Consider the following 18,830-nt stretch of genomic DNA (forward strand, 5'->3'; position numbering starts at 1 on the left):
GCAGGACACGGGACGAAGGCCTCATCAACTCCCACATTGGGTGTAATTTTACGAACTTAATAAATTTTCTATATCTTTTCACACACAGCCCAGGCAGGACTCCTCATTTCCTATGTTGAGAGTCTCGCACAGACTCATTTTGACAAGCCGCACAATTGGATTTATCTGTGATATGAATACTGTCCACGCGAGTGTGTGTGTGTGTGTATATTATCCCCATGGATGTAAATAACTATATGTGTGTGTGAGTGTGAGTGTCTGTTTGTGGGTTGTATAAATGGTCGTATTTAATAGCCAGCAGAGCCAACAGAAAACCAAAAACAAAAAATACAACAATTTCTCATTATTTCAACTAAACAGGTCTTCGTTGTTGTTGTTGTTATTGTTGTAGCTGTCTCGTTGTCGATGCTTTTTAGTGGCGCCACAGTGGAGCAGAAATAGGTTTATGTTGACAGATTTACGAGCATAAGATTAACTGAATGAACGCCTAATCCAAATTGAGTTTGCGAAGAGGCATTTCCACAATTTTGGATACCCAGGCAGAGCTCTTCATATTTATCGATTTGTTTTCTCAGCATTTGCAACTACTGCAAATTGAGTGCAACTACACAAGTATGTCGGTGTGTGTGTGTATGGCAGTCACCTGGGAAAAATGGGTCAAGTTAGTTGGAAAGCCGCAGGCTTCATTAGCATGCAACGAGCGGTTGGCAACCACTGTGCGGTTTTTGGGCATTTTATTTTTGGCAATAAACAATTTGCATTCGAAACTAAGCCCCAAAAGCCATCACTAGCAGCAGTCCAAAGAGCTGTAGCCACAGTCAGAGCAACAGTCACTTATCGTTCTAGTTGTGGCCATCATCAGCAGTTGGCAGTTGGCTGTTGGCAGTTGGCAGCTGGACAAATTGTTAACCTAACCAGAAACCCTGACCAATGCTTGTTGACTGACAGATGAATGCTGACAGTCCATTGAGCTGGATCTGCGATAATAGCGATGATAATTACAAATCCCCCCATTCCCCATTCCTCGACACCTCTTTTATTTGCACCACACTTCACATTTGTATCTGCATCTGTATCCTTAGCTGTGTGTATTCGTTGTTTGCTCTATTGAAATCTGTCGCTGCAAATGCCAAATATTAACATTTACATTTTATTATTCACAGGTCTGCCAGGAATGCCCGGAGAGAGGGGCGAGGTGGGACCCATCGGACCTGCCGGACCGCCTGGGGAGAAAGGACCTCGCGGCAAGCGGGGCAAGCGGGTGAGTGTGAATATCCAATGTGCGGCAAACTCGTTTGCAGTCAATTTTAATTAGAAAACATCAACAGCGATGGTTGCAAATTAAAACAAAAACAAGAACAACACAACACAACAAAAAAAAAAGAATTCAAAGGGAAAGAGACAGAAATTATAATGAAGGAGAGAATATATTAATATGTAAATTGGAGTGTAAATTGCTTTGTAAAAATGCGTAGCAGCGTTGCATTAATTTACTTCTACTAGCTAAAAAAGTTAATCTGTAAATATTGTGTGCTGTCGCTGAGCTGAGCTGATCCAAGCTCAGCTCGGCTGTAAATAGAGTTTGTAAATATTTAGGGCATATCCTTTCGCATGGACGGACAGAGGAGCACAGCACAGCAGCGCCACCTGGTGGCTTGGCTACCTTGCATGCTTAATTTTATATACATATATATACATATATATTTATGACTGATGGCGAATGTACAATGTATAACCCTGTATGCCCTTGACTGTGTAATGAGCATGTTCAAATTCAGTTGGCTTCCAGGAGCAGCCGCAAGGAAGGAAGCACAGATGCTCAGGTTTCCCGTGCTCCCGTGCTCTCCTGCTTTGCTGCTTTCCTGCTTTTTTCAGCGTCTGCACAACTAAACTCATTACAGTTACAGAGACTTCAGGCACTTCCACAGTGGCTGTCTATCTGGGAGCGACAGAAGCGTGGCAACTTTGATGTGATGCCTTTGATTAAAGTATCTGCCAGATACACCAAGGAAGGGGGAGGGGAAGAAGGCGCTTAATAGAAATTCTCCGGGTCTGTCTGTCCCCTCGGGTAGTCAGAGAAAGAGGAGAAAAACTATGTCGACGCACTTTGGCGCCTCATCGAAATTGTCAAAAATGTTTTGGCGCGTAAATCTGCAGCTTAATTTATGTGCCCCAATGCTTTGGATGCGGGTGCCTAGAAGCCGAGAGGGAGAATATCAGGAGCATTTATCTAGGCATTTGCCGTGCGTTATGTGCGCATCTCTGGAATGTCAACAGTGCAGAGATACTTAACATTTTTTATTGGCACTTGGAGAGTCGGCAGATGGCAGATACTATAGTCTAGAGACTAGAGGGTAGATTGTAGAGGAAGGCTGCCAGAGGCTGATGGAGCAGCTGTTGCCGTCCCGTGACGTGCTGATGGATGCCCGAGAACAGTCACGGATTCTCATATTTTGCACAACAATCCAGGCAGCAGAGAGATACATAGACACTGGACTGGGTGAAAGCTACACAGAAGTGGGGGCACACATCGATAGCACGTGTTTGTGTATGTTATGAAAAATGCATAAGCGCCGCTGGCAGAATTTGGATCTGAGGTTGAGGTTGAGGTTGGGTGAGGGTTTGGTAGAAGTAAGAGTCGGTTAGCTCGCCTCTCCACAAATATTTGCGCGTTTTGCCAATTTTCGTAAAAACACTCTGATTATTCTAAGGCCAACACACACACACACATAAACAAACACACACGCACACTTGTGGCAAATTCATATAACACGCCTTTGGCCAACTGCTGTTGCTGTTATTGTAGCTGTTGCCGTTGTTGTAATAACGCGTAATAACAAAACAGCATAAGAAGCAGCGGCAACTCGAAACTGACTTTCAATACAACCAGAAGCAAATACCAACAATAACAATGCTAACACCAAGTGGCAAGTAGCAAGTGGCAACTGGCAACTGGCAACGCGCAACGTGCAGCTTCGTCTTTATGACTTCTGCGTCGAATTTTCTTGGATTACTCGTGGGTTGATCAAAGAGTAGACTCAACAGTGATAAAGACAGCAGTAATCTTAAGCAGAACGATCACAATTACAGCGCAACAATTGAAGTCGTTTATGTTCGAGTTGCAGACTGCAACTTGAATCTCAATCGCATTCTTTTGTTGCTTCAAGATATTATGTTTATCGAGGTAAACTTTTGAGACCAACCTCTATGCTGTTTTTAGCTGCGGGTAATGCATGATTCGCCGGCTCCCTTTGCCTCCTCCTCCTCCCCTCGATGCCTTTGCTGTGCGCACTCGTGCCGTGGTGCTCGAATGTGGCGATTACGGGAGCCAGCCCCCGTTGATATTCAGCCGGCTGCAGCGACGTGATGTCAAAACAAATGAAAGTCATAGAAGGCGGCAGGCAATCGCAGCTACACGTTGCCTGTTCCTCCGTGTTCTCCTCTTTTCTCTCTGCCTTTGGCAAACAAACAAAACTTTTGGCAACAAACAAAAGTTCGCGACCCAGCACAGTCCCAGTCTTAGTCTCAGTCCCGGTCCCGGTCCGAGGCACAACGAAGCAATGTAGAGCATAAAAAATTATTTGCAACAATTGCCATCATCTTCGACTCAGGCTAAAGCTGAAGCTGAGGCTGTTGCTGTTGCTGGATTTGGGGCTGGGCTGCTGAAACGTGACAGCTGCCGGCAGCAGCAGCAGCAGGAGGCAGCAGCAGGGCGTCGATTTTTCAATTCGAATTCGACTATCAGCGGCTTTGATTTTCCGAGGAAAACCTCCAAGCGCAGGCACCGTCATTACGCTGAATGGAAATGTGGCTGTGAATGTCTGAGATGATGATGCGAAATGATGAGAAATTATGCCTACATGGAAATGTTTTCACTCCTCGAGCGCTTCGTGCGTCACATTTTGAATTCAAAACATTTACTTATGGAAAAACGGATGGAAACTTTCGTGAATTGCCAAACTGGCTGCATTAAAAATTCTTGTAATTAGTTCAGCAAGTCGTAAAAATGTCAGATTGCTTCTGTATGCGTATGTATGTGTGCGTGTGTGAGTTGTTTTTGAAAAGCATTTACCCCGTCGACGGCCTCTAGATTGCCACGCCTTATTCAATGGCTTTGCATATGAAATTATGGCTTTAACCGACGTTGAAGCAAAAACAATTTCGACTAGACTGTTTTATTTTGTTTTGCTGTGTTTTTTCCGTCTTTTTTGGTGGCCATAAAAAAACGCAATTGTAGGCATTATAAATTTGACATGTTATTTTCGTCGCCTCGTCAGAACAAAATGTTCAGACAAGAAGATTGCGTCATTTAGAGGGGAGATGGCGACAGAGATGGGTTAGCATATGATATGAATTGGCTTGCCAAAAGACCAAGACGAACGGGGAAACGAGCTGCGATGTGATGTGATGTGTTGGAATGATGTGCTCCCGTCTCCTCTTCTCTGCCCATCTCTCGTGTGTCTTTGAGCATTGAGACAGATGTGTCACACAACACTGTTAAATTAGCTTAAGACCTTTATATGATATATTGATGTGCATATGGAAAACACACACACAAGCAATATTCGTATATTGCAGCCCTTCTTCAGAGTATTGAATGTGTTGCAAGGTGTCCTATCATTTTATGAGCACAGATCCTAATTTATCTATTGGCTTTGCGTTTATGCAAACGAGTTGAAAATAGACCAATGACTGTGCAATCATTTATTCCATGTTATCTCATATAATATGCAGGCAATAAACATACTATATATGCGAGTACGAATACGAATGCGAATGCGAGTGAGAGATGTAGATATTTCATGTCGTTTCACGGACAGCTTTGCATCTAATATACAATTTACGATCAGGCGACATATTAAAAATTTAAATTAATTTCAAACTGCGTTCCGACTGTTGATGCTGTGTGCTGTGTGCTGTGATGATGCTAATGTTGTTGCGTTTTGCGTTGGCAAGTGTGGCGAAAGTGGCGAGAGTAGCAACGGGGCGTATGATGAATATCCAATGACTTTCCAACTGCGACAGCAGGAGGCAGCAGGCAGCAGGCAGAAGTGCAGAGAGTTGCGCTATTTATTATGCGAACTGACGAAGCTTTGGCTGTCGCTTCAGCTCTTTTTTTTAGATTTGCGCTGTCATTTTTTAATAAAGCTGAAACAATATTTCACACACGCACTCACACACTCTAGCTGAAAAGCATTTCCCTAGAAAAGTCGCTCCTGAAACTGTTCCTGAAGCATTTATGTCAAATTTATGTTAATATATTTTACAATCGTTGCTCACCCCGTGCTCATGTCACTTTCCTTCACTCCACTTCCACTTTCTGGCACTTCAGCTGAGCTGGAGTGTGTTGTCTTTTGAGCCTTGAAATCTGCATAAATTTCTTTGGCAGCTCTCAGCTCACAGCTCGCATTTCTTATCAAAAACATTGGGCAAGTTTCTTCCCGTATGCCTCGTGTGAGTTGCTCTTAAATAGAGTCATAAAAATTGCCGTTGCCGCAAGAAAGCAGAAAACCGAAAACAAAAACCAAAAAATAAACTTAACTTGCAGATTCGCTACACGTCACACGATGCTGTTGTCCCCCAAGTTGCTCTGTAATGTGAACCGATCCCATCCCCTCATCTGGGACCCCAAAACTCTTGGCTCACTCGCATGTGGCACACCACCGACTATTTGGATTTGGAGGCAGCATTTTGTCTGGCACTTTTGGTCGCAAATCAAAGCCTTAAAGTTGCTTACGTGAAATCTAAACGACATTGCCCAACCCATTGCGTGTGTGTTGTGTAGTGTTCTGTTCTCTTATGTTCTGTGTCTGTGTCTCCATCTCCTTTTGCTGCGGCTGTATCTGTGTCTGTATCTTTGTCTACATGGCTGCCACTCAGTCAAAGGGTTCGCTTACGTTGGCGTCTTTTCGACGGCAATTCGTTTCGGGTGTTGCCTAAACGACGCAATAAGCTTAACACTTTCCAGGCAAAATCTCAGTCTGAATTTTCATTGCTTTTGCTCGACTTGACTCCGACTCCGACTTCGAGTTGCGATGCGTTGCGTTAGCTTTACGAGTATAGCTTCATTTGATAAGCTCCTGCAATGTTGTGTCAACTGCCTGCTTTGCTTATCTCTGCGTGTGTGTGTGTGTGTGTGTGTGTATGTGACGTCATTGTTCATTGAAAACTGCGCAGCATGCAAATCGAAGCACTCGTTTTCCCTTTTTTTCTTGCGCAATTTGCCATTTCGCCACTGCGGCAATTATTTGTGGTCAGTCTCCATATGCGCAGAGTCCTGCCAGAATATTGAATATCCAACTTGGCTAAATCGGTCAAGCATGCCACGATTCCTGCACGCCTCAATGGCTCTGACTCCCTGCGTGGGTGTCTTGCAAGTATGTGTGCGTGTGTGTGTGTGTGTGACTTGTAATGTTGCCCCTGGGGTGTGCGTAACTTTTATTTGATGGCAGCCGATGATGAGGTCGCTGAGGGAGCAACAAAAACGATTGAATAAAGAAATCTAGACATCGTAGAAGAAACACACGGATGTTCTCTCCTAGTTACGTATGCAGTCGAATAAAAATCTCAAGTTTGCGACACCAAATGAATCGCACCGCCCACCGCCCATCGCCCATAGAGCCCACCTTCAGTTCCACCCCCAACAGAAGTTGTAGAAATTTATAGGCACGCGTGTGGCAATGGATTTAAGGAGGGGGGCACACAAGGGGAGGCAGCTCCAAAAGTGGCAACATTTTGCGTATGTAACTCGGGCCACGCTTTTGCAAATCCTCCCCTTATTCAAAAGAGGGCAGGGGCAGGAAGCTGGCATTGTTGCGGCACCGTTTGTGGCTGAGCGGGAGCAAAACGAAATGCTTGGCAACGATTTCCCTAAATACTTCCGAGTTTCCGGCATATTACAATATCAGAGCAGCAGCAACAACAACAAGATTATCGCCATCGCCAGCATCAGCAACAATGTTAGCGGCAAAATGAAATCACGCGAAATTTTTACAACCGAACTTGACTTCATCCTTGTTCGTCCGCTGCAGATACCATGGGCAAAAAGTGTCCTAGTATTATTAAAAAATAGAAAAAAGTAATATATAGAAAAACTCATAAGCCTTTGTCAGGTGTGGGGTTCGAACCCACGCTCTCTCTCGAGAACCAGAGCTTAAATCTGGCGCCTTAGACCGCTCGGCCAACCTGACTTGATGATTGCTCCTGCACAAAGTGCAATATAAACCGAGTTTCCTTTTGTGAGATGGATTTAAAATAATTGTGGTTAGATTGCACGAAGTTGAGCTCTAAATTCTGCCCACTTGAAGCACCTTTCATGCCCATTGTGCTAGATGTCGATGCGATGCGGAACATATTACGCATTTAATGTTGCCGCGTTCCTGCCAAGAACTTCTCATCCATTGTGTGATTCTTGAAAAGTTGTGCGGCACGCAGGGAAAGCATTACAGGACTGGGCGTCAGCTCAACTCAGCTCAGACCTCAGAGCTCAGAGAAAGAGAAGCAGAAGTCGGAAACGAGCTGCAAAACTTTCACCTCAGGCGATGTTCAGCTGCTCTTTTCGTTGCGATGCGTTGCGCGTTGCGTTGTTGTTATTGTTATTCTTGTTGACGCTGCTGCTGCGGTTGCTGTGGCTGTGGCTGAGAAAAATATGAAATTTCAAAAGGAAATTTCTATAAAAAATGAGAAAAATATGCGCGCACGCACACACAAACAGGCGCGCACGCCAACAAACAGAGAAAGGGACGTCACGAGACTGCGACATATGCTGCACTTGAGCACGACGAACGCGAGAGTCGCCCAACTCGTCTACGTGCCCCTCTCCGCACTCCGCACTCCACACTCCGCACTCTGCAATCTCTGGCCCTGGGGTCAGCCGTGTGGCAGAGGAGGTTGCGTCGAGATCAAAATGATTTTCAATTTAACGCGTTTACGTGCGGCCATTTGTCTGCTTTTGAGTCGGCATTTTCCGTGGAAATTACGTTGAGCCTCACACTGCACTTGACTGGACTCCGAAAGGGATGTGAAGGGGGAGGAGAGACGGCGACGGCGACTTCGGGTCATTCATTTACAGTTAAAGCGCGACTTGGGCAAATATTTCTTGACCGCGCCTGAAAGTATGCAATGGATTTCAAGAGCCGAGACGCACTTTTAATTGAAAGGCGTTTGTGCAAATAATTCCAATATTTACGCATAATTTAAGAGATGCCAGCATACACACCAGATCTGTAGCTATGGGTGTGTTTGTGTGCGTAATTGTATTTGTATGTGTCTGCATGTGCGTGTGCGTGTGAGTGAATGTGCCTGGATACTTTGAAAATTAAAATCAACCCGAGGCGCTCGCACAAATATTGATACATTCTAATGGATTTCTCACAAGCACATACACACACACACACACACATACACGCACACATCAGTAAATACATGTAGGGAGGAGATGGAACACACGCCCACGCAGAAATGAGACTGCCGAAAAGGCAGACAAGAAGTTTTTATCGTAGTTAGGCAGCTGCGTCCTTGCTACTTTGATGGAGAAGAGATGCGCGAGGGGAGGGAATACAGAATAGGGAATGGAGAATCGAGAACCGAGAACCGAAAATCAAGAATGGCTAACAAACATTTGCCCAATTCACTTTTGGCTATGTATCTTTTATTTATGTTATTTATCGCAACTGCCGCCGGCATCTCTGCCTTAAAGCCTTTAAACCCTTAGCTTGTCCTTTTTTGTGCCTTCCACTGACAGCCGTTGATTTGTCGCTGGCATTTGTTTATCGACTGACTGCCAAGCTGACTCACTCACTCAGTGTCTGAGTGTCTGAGAGAAATGTGGGCCGTTAATCCCCCAGAATGTGCCTTAATTATCGCCAATGCCACACGCAATGGCAAACGTCAAAGCACGTTAAGCGTGCGCTGGCTGCGCTTCAATTTAAAGCGCTTTAATTGCTCTACAAATGGGCGACTAATCACCAGACCCCTGCAACAATGGCGCACGCAAAGCGGAAGCGGAAATTCAGAGAGCCAAAAAGCAACTCTCTCGCTCTGCTCCCCGCTGTGAGCATTCCCTCACTCTTGCAACACTTTCCCAAGAGTCTCGGTAACATTGTATAAAAGTTGCCACAAAGCGGCAGCTGGGCTTCAGCCTCAGTCACACACACACGCACACACATATAAACATTCACATACGCACCAATACACAGGAAAGATGCAGATGAGCTGCGCATTATATGAGTATGCATAAAGGAGCAAAAGTTACTCGTGCACTGGCAAGTGCATTTGCGGTAAGCCGTCATGGCGTCATGGTCGTTGGCCCTGCCTCTGCCTCTGTCCCCGCTCTCTTTACCTCCCCCCTCATTTACCCCTGGTGCCCAAACGGCCCAAGTTAGGTTTAAGTCTGCATCATTGTTGCTGTTGTTTTTGTATGTTTCTTTCTACCTTTTCTTTTGTTTTTGTGCATTTAAACGAACGAACGAACGAACGGCCGCCATTTCGAAGGATCACTTAAGCATATGCCCAGGCACAACCCAGCTCATATATGTATGTGTGCGCTAAGCGTTTGCATTGTTATGCTGTTGCTGCTTTTTTTGTTTTTGTTGTACTCTTTGTTGCAGTTCTCTGTGTTTTAATATCTGTAAGTACGGCACTTCTTTAGGCAGCAAAGCAACAAAGCGACTGTCACAGGGCGAACAACAAGAACTGCAATAAAACCTAATTGTTTCTCATGCCTGAGCAACTTGCTTAGAAGGCAGCTAAAGCTAAGGGAGCAGATCAGCTCGCAAGTCACTAAGATGCAATGCAATTGAATCGGAATATATGCATCATGGAAATCTATCGAATCGATATCTTCGATTTAAGTGAAGCAACTTATCAATCTCTCAGCCAGCAGCTGCTTTTCCATGGCTGCTTGTTGCTTTTGGCTGTGGCTGTTCTCGTTTCTTTAAGCGGCTTTTATTTTCTTGAGCTCTTGTTATGGTTATTGTTGCCGATACGAGCTTGAGCATGTGTAGCATATAATAGCTTCTGTTGCTGCCGAGCGTCTTTTGCTAGTCGCAAGACTCCTCCAAATCTCCATGGCAACGTTGCCCCAGTTCCCAGCTCCCAGTTTCCCAATAGCACCACAATGCAATTGCCAATGTATGTGTGCGTATCTGTGTGTGTGTGTGTCTGTATTGTAAAGGATGGAAGAGAAAGTTGCGGCTCCATCGATGCGTTCGCAGTTTTTGCTGTTGTTTGCGTTGACTCCTTCAAAATATGCAGCAAAATGCTCGAGAAGCGCACAAAACCAATTCATTATCTTTCATTTTGGCACTCACCAAGCACCACAAACACACACACGCATACACACACACACTTGTAGCACACACACACAATGACAAAGAGCAATGCACAAGGCACACTTTTACACTCACTCTGTGAATCGCACAACGCACTCGAAGCACGTCGCAACTTGACTTTATTTTCGACTCCTCGCCACACACCCCCAGCCACACACGCCCCCCTCCACGCTTACCGCCTCCGCGCGTACTCTGCGGATTTTAAAGGTTTTCTATGCCAGCATTGTCTAAGTTCGCAAGAGCGAAGCGAGCGAGTATGAACTCGGCTCCGACTTGCACTTAACACAATTTCGCGGCACACAAAAGACTTTCACTGCGACGCAGCAGCCATCGAAAAACGTTCCCGCCACCCTCGCACCACCCAACACCACTTACTCCCCCGCCCGCACCACCTCGCTTCTCTCTGCTGCAAATGAGTGGACCAAGTTTTTTCTTGCCAAGCGAATTATGCGCCGCTTTTGTTGCGCTATCAAAGCGTGTGTGTGTGTGTGTGTGTGGGTGGATGGGAGCGAGTGTGCGTGTGTGGAATGGGAGCGTGCAACGCCTGAGGCAGCGTGGCGCCACGTGGCATAAATTAATCTTCCCACTAAATTTGCTTTCGTATCTCTCTTCCATCCCCCAAACTTCCAAACTTCACAACGCATCGCATCGCATCTTCGAGCAGATATTTGGACCAGGCGGCACCAAATTGGAGGAAGACTACGATGAGCCGCCAGTCACACTGTTGCGCGGTCCACCCGGACCACCAGGCATCTCAGGCAAGGACGGACGTGACGGACGCGATGGCAGCAAGGGCGAACCCGGAGAACCTGGCGAACCAGGCTCGTTGGGTCCACGTGGTCTGGATGGCTTGCCTGGCGAACCTGGTATTGAGGGACCGCCAGGATTGCCGGGCTACCAGGGACCGCCAGGTGAGAAGGGCGATCGGGGAGACATCGGTCCACCTGGTCTGATGGGTCCGCCTGGTTTACCAGGACCACCCGGATATCCTGGCGTCAAGGGAGACAAGGGCGACCGTGGAGACTCAGTAAGTCAAAGTCAGTTTGTAATCATAATCGATTCCTAATTGTTCGCAATGCATTTTCAGTACCGTAAGATGCGGCGTCGGCAGGACGAAGGCATGGCCGATGCGCCCCATATGCCCACCATTGAATACGTAAGCACACGCTTCCCAATTTATTTAGCTTTACACACAATAATCATTGTTTAATGCAGCTGTATGGTCCCCCTGGGCCACCTGGTCCCATGGGTCCGCCTGGACACACTGGAAGTCAGGGCGACCGCGGCTTGGACGGACGCAAGGGTGATCCTGTAAGTAACTCTGCGCTATATTCTTTTAGATTAACTTTTCAATACTCTTTTCTCTCTTCACAGGGCGAAAAGGGACACAAGGGCGATCAAGGACCCATGGGCTTACCTGTAAGTTAAAAGAGTTTCTCATCTCCCCTCGAAAATTGTCTTAATCTCTTGTATTTTGCTTCTAGGGTCCAATGGGCATGCGCGGCGAATCAGGACCTTCTGGTCCTGCGGGCAAAGCCGGAATTCCGGTAAGTCACAGTTGATTAGCTTTTTATGTTCACATCCATAACGATTTTCAGTTTATTGACTTATTAAAAATTGAGTGTTTGGCTTTTATGTTGCTACAAAATTGTCGTTGATCATCATTTTGCTTTGGGTAATTCGTTTTAGTTGTTCTATTTGTTGATGTGACTAAACTCTAACCATTTATATGTACTCGTGTCTCTCCCTCTCTCTCTCTTTCTTTCTCTGGTGCCAACTGGAACAGGTGTGGGGCGACTACTAATACAACTTTAATTATTAATAACAAGCACATTGCGCCAAAAGTCAAATGAAATGCGACATAAAGCTACATAGCGAACACACACACATATATTCACACACACACACTCTTAAGCACACTCACACATAATCACAGAGGATGCAATCAAGCTGAGGAGGAAGCAACAAAATAAACAGAACAGAGAAGAAAAAGAAAAAGAAATACGAATATATAAAAGAAAAAAAAGTGCATAAACTCGCATAGGAAATATTATCGCGCCTGCTGCGTCATTCAGTTTTTATCGTCGTATATCTATGTAGTATATAGTCGCGTATCGTATCGAATATAGCGTTAGAGCCTAATCAGATCTCTGTGTATATGTATGTATAGAAAGTTGTACATACAATCGCCCTATGTACATACATACATACCAACCGAGAGCATGCCCCAATAGATATTTCCATATGTGTGTTTACGAGTACATACTTAATTAAGAAGATCCCTAGCCTTGTCCGTCCCCGGTTCCCCACCTCACCCCGCCCCCCACATAGATAAAGCATGCAACTAACCAGCGAAAGAAGTTGGAGAAAACTCCCAGTAAATACAAATAATAAATTCATATCAATTGAAACACAACAGAGCCCAGAGAATTGTGTGGTGAGAGCAGAGAGCCCAATAATTATTTATATATACATACATACGTACAAACAAACAATGAACGAGCAAACAAACATAAACATGAGCCCAATCAGCATCAGGAGCAGACTCGAAATGGGAATCACAATGAGAATGAGAAACAAACGAGCATAATTATTTCTATACAAAAAAGCGAAGAGAAGGGCTATCGAACATGATATTTACATCTATCAATTGAGTCAACCAAACTCAACTAAGTTCAGCCCGTCAATACATATGCAATTACATATACATATGCAGAGAATACCTTTACAAACACGAATACATATACACTTTCATATACAAATTGAGAGGGAGTCAGGAACGGGTTCGAGGCAAGTACACAAATAAGCACAAAGAGCCAAACAAATAAACAAACATGCATACAAATATACAATGCAAATATTTTAATTGCATTTCATTTGCCGCTGCCGAGCAGAGCAGAGCAGAGCTGAGTCGAGCAGCAGCCACTGCCACAGCAGCAGTAACAGCAATTGCATAAATCATACGCATCGTGGTACATGGGAAAAAATGAAATATGAATCATTCAGCATGCGTAGCTTTGAAAAAATAAATAATATTGAGATCTGAAAACATAACTTGATGCAAGAGACAAGATTCTTAATCTATTCAAAACATTCATTGATTGCCAGCCAATCAATTCAAAATTCGAGATTGAGGTGTTGTGTCTTTGTTGCTGATGTTGCTACTGTTGCTGCTGCTGTTGTTGCAGTTGCTCCTTTTGATTGCTGTTTTCAATAGCTGCATTGTTATATTGTTGCATTGTCGTAGGTGCCGTCCAGAGGCTTTGTCGAATAATCAATTTATAGTATACAAAGCGATATATTCAGTGCTTGACAAAGGAAATGAAAACACACAGAAATATATTTATAAATACAAGCAAACCAAGATACATCATGTAAGTGAAACAAATCATTCGGCCAGAGCTGCAGTATTACTCCCAAATAACTCTGTACAATGTTGTAAACTATAAACTAGCATCTCTAAATTATCCTGTTCGATGTGTTTTATGTCTACAACAAATACGAATTGGAATAATTGATAACAAATCTCAGCACACTCGTAAATAAAATGTACACGTAATGCGATGCGATAACAACAAAGAGCTATCTTCCAAATGTGCATATTTTTCAGTGTTGTCTATGTTTATCGTGTGCACTCTGAAGCGCGCTGTCACATAAATTAGTTAGGCTAAAGTTTAAATATATATATATTTACAATAAATACTATATGTATATTCGAGTATATATCAAATGACATTTGAAAGCACAAAAACGTGTGCCATCGGCTGGCCGGTGAAGAGCAGATACTGAAAAGAACGGCCTCTGTATACCCTTTTCCCCTTCCCCCTCCACCTTATCAATTGATGATATATCATACATAATTGTAGCATGTCTCCTATTGGTTTCATCACACATCTCAACTATAGCAACAAAGTGCTGCTGTATGAATTCACATTTAATAAACGAGAATTTGACATGCGCCATTTCTAAGGCCACAAATATAAAATGTCAACTCTGAAAACAATAAATGGCAAATGCTAACGAAATCAATTATACGATATGTATGTATATACATATGTGTATTTGGTAATATAATAAAAGTGGCTCAGCATTTGCATATTTTCAAACACTGGCAAATAAAAAAATGAAAAAAGAGAGAAGCGAAATCAATGTAAAGCCCATGAATATGCATAATATGGAATAAAGCCTCCAAGGATTACGCAAAATGTTTCACAAAATCACAAAGAATAGTATGTCAATTTGTTTTCAATTAGATATAGATGCAGATGTCAGTCCCAATTGGAAACCTACCCGCAAACATTTTGCATGTCAATTTTTAATTTATTCGCATTCAACTCTTAATGAATACGAATACATATATGAATATGAATACGAATACGAATACGTTAGATTAGCCAACCTCGAGGTGTATATAAAATGTCAACTAAGAATAAGCTATGATACTTGCTACTCTTACTTTCACTTGATCAGCTTTGGAATGACGCAAAGTGGAGTCCAACTAATTCACATTCTCTTTATCTATATCTAACTATATGCCCTCTCTAACTAAAGCCTTTTGTCTAACTAAACTCATTGTAATCATGATCCATAGGCTAGAATAATTAATTGTTCGAATTACAAAAATGCGCATTACTCTTAACTTTAACTTTAACATGTACTTTAACTTTAAATTTAACATTAACATTAACAATAATATTATACATAAACAAGAAATGAAAATGAAATTGAGAACAGAGAACAGATCGAAATGAATATTGACATTATAAGCTGCTAACGTTAATCATAAGTGTACATTTGTTAATTACGTACTAAACAAAGTTTTTGCAATTAAATAACATAATTATACTTATGTATGTATTTATGTGTATTTATGTCTATACACGTAGAGATTGTGTACTATATGTATGTTGCAATTTGCCATTGCCATTGCCATAGCCATTGCCATTGCATTCGCCAATTGCTAATTGCTAATTGTAATTGTCATTGTCATACGCCATTTGCCATTCGCTATTGGCCATTGCAATTGGCCCTAATGAAAACAGAATGAGACCGAAATGAATGTAAAACGCTAATCCAAAAGGCATCGCCTTGACAGGGCAGCAAATTGTAAAGCGGCTAACGAAATCAATATCATTTTCATATTAATTATGCATTTTCAATAAAGTGATGGATTTTTACTAAAACACTCTGTTTGTGTCTATGTAATATTTAGTTTATAATTAACCACAACAACAACACACACACTTACATACACACACACAAACACATTTTTATGCAAGTGACTTTGGACTTGCGCCTGTTGGTTAGGCAACACTTTTTTGCCACGCTTTTGCTGCCGCTTCTCTAATCTGATGCTTATCCTTTTTCATTCTCAATTGCTACAGGGTCCGCCTGGGTTGGATGGCATGAAGGTACATTAACCAGCTTACCAAAAGAGCTCTTTGGATTGATTGATCAGTATCTTGTAACCAAATTAAATCTCTGTTTTCGCAGGGTGCCCAGGGCGAGACGGGTCACAAGGGAGAGCGTGGCGATCCAGGATTGCCGGTAAGCACAGCCCATTTAATTGGATAAAGTAGATATATCTACACACACACTGTTACTAGTATACATATATACATACATATATGCACATACACACACACACACACACCCGAACGTGTGTTGTTATTTACCTTGTGTGGTTGCTAATTTGAATAATTTGTGTTTCTTCTTTTTATTGTTTATTTTTTCTTGTATGCATGCTCCTCTCTCTCTTTTGGCGTCGTACACTGTTTTCCACCTATGCAAACCCCACACGTATCTCAACTTTTTCCACCCACACACACACATACACGTACATTACACACACAATTTTAAACGCACAAATACACACACACAAATTATATACACTGTGACGTGACCCGTCCCTTCACGTCTCGTCTCGACCCTGTGCTAAAGGGCACCGATGGCATTCCTGGCCAGGAAGGGCCACGCGGCGAGCAGGGCTCACGAGGTGATGCTGGGCCGCCGGGTAAGCGGGGACGCAAAGGAGATCGCGGCGACAAGGGCGAACAGGGCGTGCCCGGCCTGGACGCACCCTGTCCGCTGGGCGTTGACGGGCTGCCGTTGCCGGGCTGCGGTTGGCGGCCGCCAAAGGTTAGCATGCGTTCCAAGCAAGCGAAATACTCGCATTTCACTTTCTAATTGGCCAACTCCAGCTTCAGCGTGGAGCGTGGTAATTTGCATGCGCCACGAGCTAAAACCTAAAACTATGTATTCCTACTCGAATTTCCTTCCTGTGTTATTGTTGTTTTTTGTCACTAACTCGGCTAACTCAAACTCTTGCTTTTGCTTTTGCACACTAACACACGCAAACGCACCCGCAACGCACACGAACACGCACACACGCACACGCACATATGTCATCTGGAAACAATGTGGTGTGGCACAATGGAACATGGCACAGGAGCCCATCATCTCAACGCCCATGCACAAGGATTACTTGCCAGATGTAACGCAGCCGGAGAGCAATGCCAGCGATTACGAGCAGGAGGAAGACGAGGAGGAGGAGCAGGCCGAGGATAATGAAAACGAATATGATGAATATCAGGAAAATTTGCATAACAATGACTAAAAATGGATAGCGCAAGAGTCAGACGCAGAGCCAAAGAGAAACAAAAAGAGAGAGAGAGAGAGAGAATCAGAGCCGGAGGCAGAGTCAGATCCAAAGAGAGGCAAACCCAGAGCTAAATCGACAAAGCGCAAACATAAACTCAGACACTGAAACACAGCCAAAGCAAATAGATTCCCTACACACAAACACACACTCATACACACTCACACACACTCAGGACAGACTGACTGACTGACAGACAGAGGAACAGAATGGCACGCACTGGATAGCACTCGTCGTATAGTTAAGCATTTCCGATTTCCGCTGCGAACTTGGCTCTGTTTCGCCTCCGTCTGTTGACATATGCAATTAGCGCTAACCAATGTAAAGTGGCTGGCTGCTGCCCCCAAACTACGTCTAACTACTGTATATTCTATTAGCATACGCACACTCACACTTCCCCCAACAAAAACACACACACACACACACACACATAGTTCCCCTCTTAGAATAACTAAACTCACATTCACACTTAAACACTCGTAGTTAGTCGTCTCGTATGTTAAACTCGTAATATCGTATCGTATCGTTTCTATTGGTTTGGCTTGGTGTTGGAATCGCTTTGTTTCTTGGTATCTCCTTTTGCACTATGCTTTTCTTGCTATAGAATTATGTTTCTACCCTCACAGGAGAACTGGCAGACGTGGCTCAAGGACGAGTTGAACGCGCTGCAGCATACGAATCCGAAAACAAAAAACTAATTGCCTCAGCTGATGCAAACGCATGCGGTTCCCATCCCTGCCCCATCAGCAGCAATGGTCCATGGACGAAGATGTGCATCTGCAATATTCAAATGAATCTTAGTGCTTTGGTTATACTTTTACTCGTAGTTATTTGTTATTGTTAATATAGGAATCGAATCGATCAAAGCTATGCTACCTACCATAAACACACACCTGCGTGTATCTACTCTTACTCTTACTCTTATATGTACACCTACACCTATCACTACTCGTATTTACATACCATACATACATGCCAATGTAATGTATACATACGCAAAAACACATGTGCCAAAACCTCTGAGAACTGCAACAGTTGCCAGTTGCTTCGTTCAGTTGCTCACTCAGCTCGATAACTCCAATCTAGGCATTTTACAAAAGTTACATTTATTTGTAGTCTTAATTTACATGCATACCACATACACACAAAAACACACACATACACATACATATACTATACATATTTTAAATTCTTTAATAATAACGTTGTATCTACTTTATTGATATTCCCTCTACTTTTTCTCCTTTTACACTAAGCAAACAAAATATCTAAAGAAATTAAAATATTTTAATAAAAACAAAAGTTAATAAAATTCTTGCTGTATTTTATTTTACTACCAATGTAAATACTCATTTAATGGAATATCAAACGAGGAGGTAGAGCACCTGACCTGTCATTGCATCTGCACATTGATGCACAAATATAAGGAGCAAGTAACGATGAATTTTAGTTTTAAATGTTTAATCAGAGCTTACATGCCTTACTATACATATACATTTATTTCAAAATTTCAAGGGCTAGTAGACGACCCCAAAAGATGCAACAAATTGATGACCCACCCTAAAATGCTGCATTACAATTAAATAATTTTTGTATTTAATTGACCCCGAAAGTATGCAATATTAATAGTTTAACCAAAAATCACAGCATTTCAAATAAAAATATTCCTTTATGTACATGACCCTAAAAGTATGCCACAATAAATAGATGTGTGTGCTTAGGAGTAAGTTCATGCCGATTCCAATAGATGGCGCTGCAAATGAATTTTTTTGCATTTGCTTGCTGATGATTTCTGTTCGCCTGGTATTTCATCGGCTGAATTAGAACTTTTGAGCCTTTCA

At 43.1% G+C, this 18,830-nt stretch overlaps 1 protein-coding gene and 1 non-coding gene across 16 annotated transcripts in view; one reads left to right on the top strand and one right to left on the bottom strand.

Moving 5' to 3' along the window:
* Positions 1-18,269, top strand: part of LOC132784716 (collagen alpha chain CG42342) — a 69,627-nt gene extending 51,358 nt beyond the window's left edge. For 4 of the 15 annotated variants that reach the window (XM_060790537.1, XM_060790522.1, XM_060790523.1 and 1 more), the window contains 10 exons: positions 1,164-1,261; positions 10,996-11,358; positions 11,419-11,487; positions 11,547-11,642; positions 11,706-11,750; positions 11,816-11,878; positions 15,716-15,742; positions 15,825-15,878; positions 16,272-16,469; positions 16,780-17,709. In XM_060790537.1, coding sequence (XP_060646520.1) covers positions 1,164-1,261; positions 10,996-11,358; positions 11,419-11,487; positions 11,547-11,642; positions 11,706-11,750; positions 11,816-11,878; positions 15,716-15,742; positions 15,825-15,878; positions 16,272-16,469; positions 16,780-16,947 — 1,181 coding nt within the window. In that variant the 3' untranslated portion in view covers positions 16,948-17,709. Of the gene's footprint in view, positions 1-1,163; positions 1,262-10,995; positions 11,359-11,418; positions 11,488-11,546; positions 11,643-11,705; positions 11,751-11,815; positions 11,879-12,117; positions 15,543-15,715; positions 15,743-15,824; positions 15,879-16,271; positions 16,470-16,779 lie in introns of those variants that run through there. The other 11 variants (XM_060790524.1, XM_060790525.1, XM_060790532.1 and 8 more) reach the window with 8 other exon arrangements.
* Trnal-uaa (transfer RNA leucine (anticodon UAA)) lies at positions 7,107-7,190 on the bottom strand. Its single transcript has one exon. It is a non-coding gene; the product is annotated as a tRNA-Leu (tRNA).
* Positions 18,270-18,830: the final 561 nt, after the last annotated feature.

The sequence above is a fragment of the Drosophila nasuta genome, chromosome 2R, assembly GCF_023558535.2.
Source record: "Drosophila nasuta strain 15112-1781.00 chromosome 2R, ASM2355853v1, whole genome shotgun sequence".
Taxonomy (NCBI): domain Eukaryota; kingdom Metazoa; phylum Arthropoda; class Insecta; order Diptera; family Drosophilidae; genus Drosophila; species Drosophila nasuta.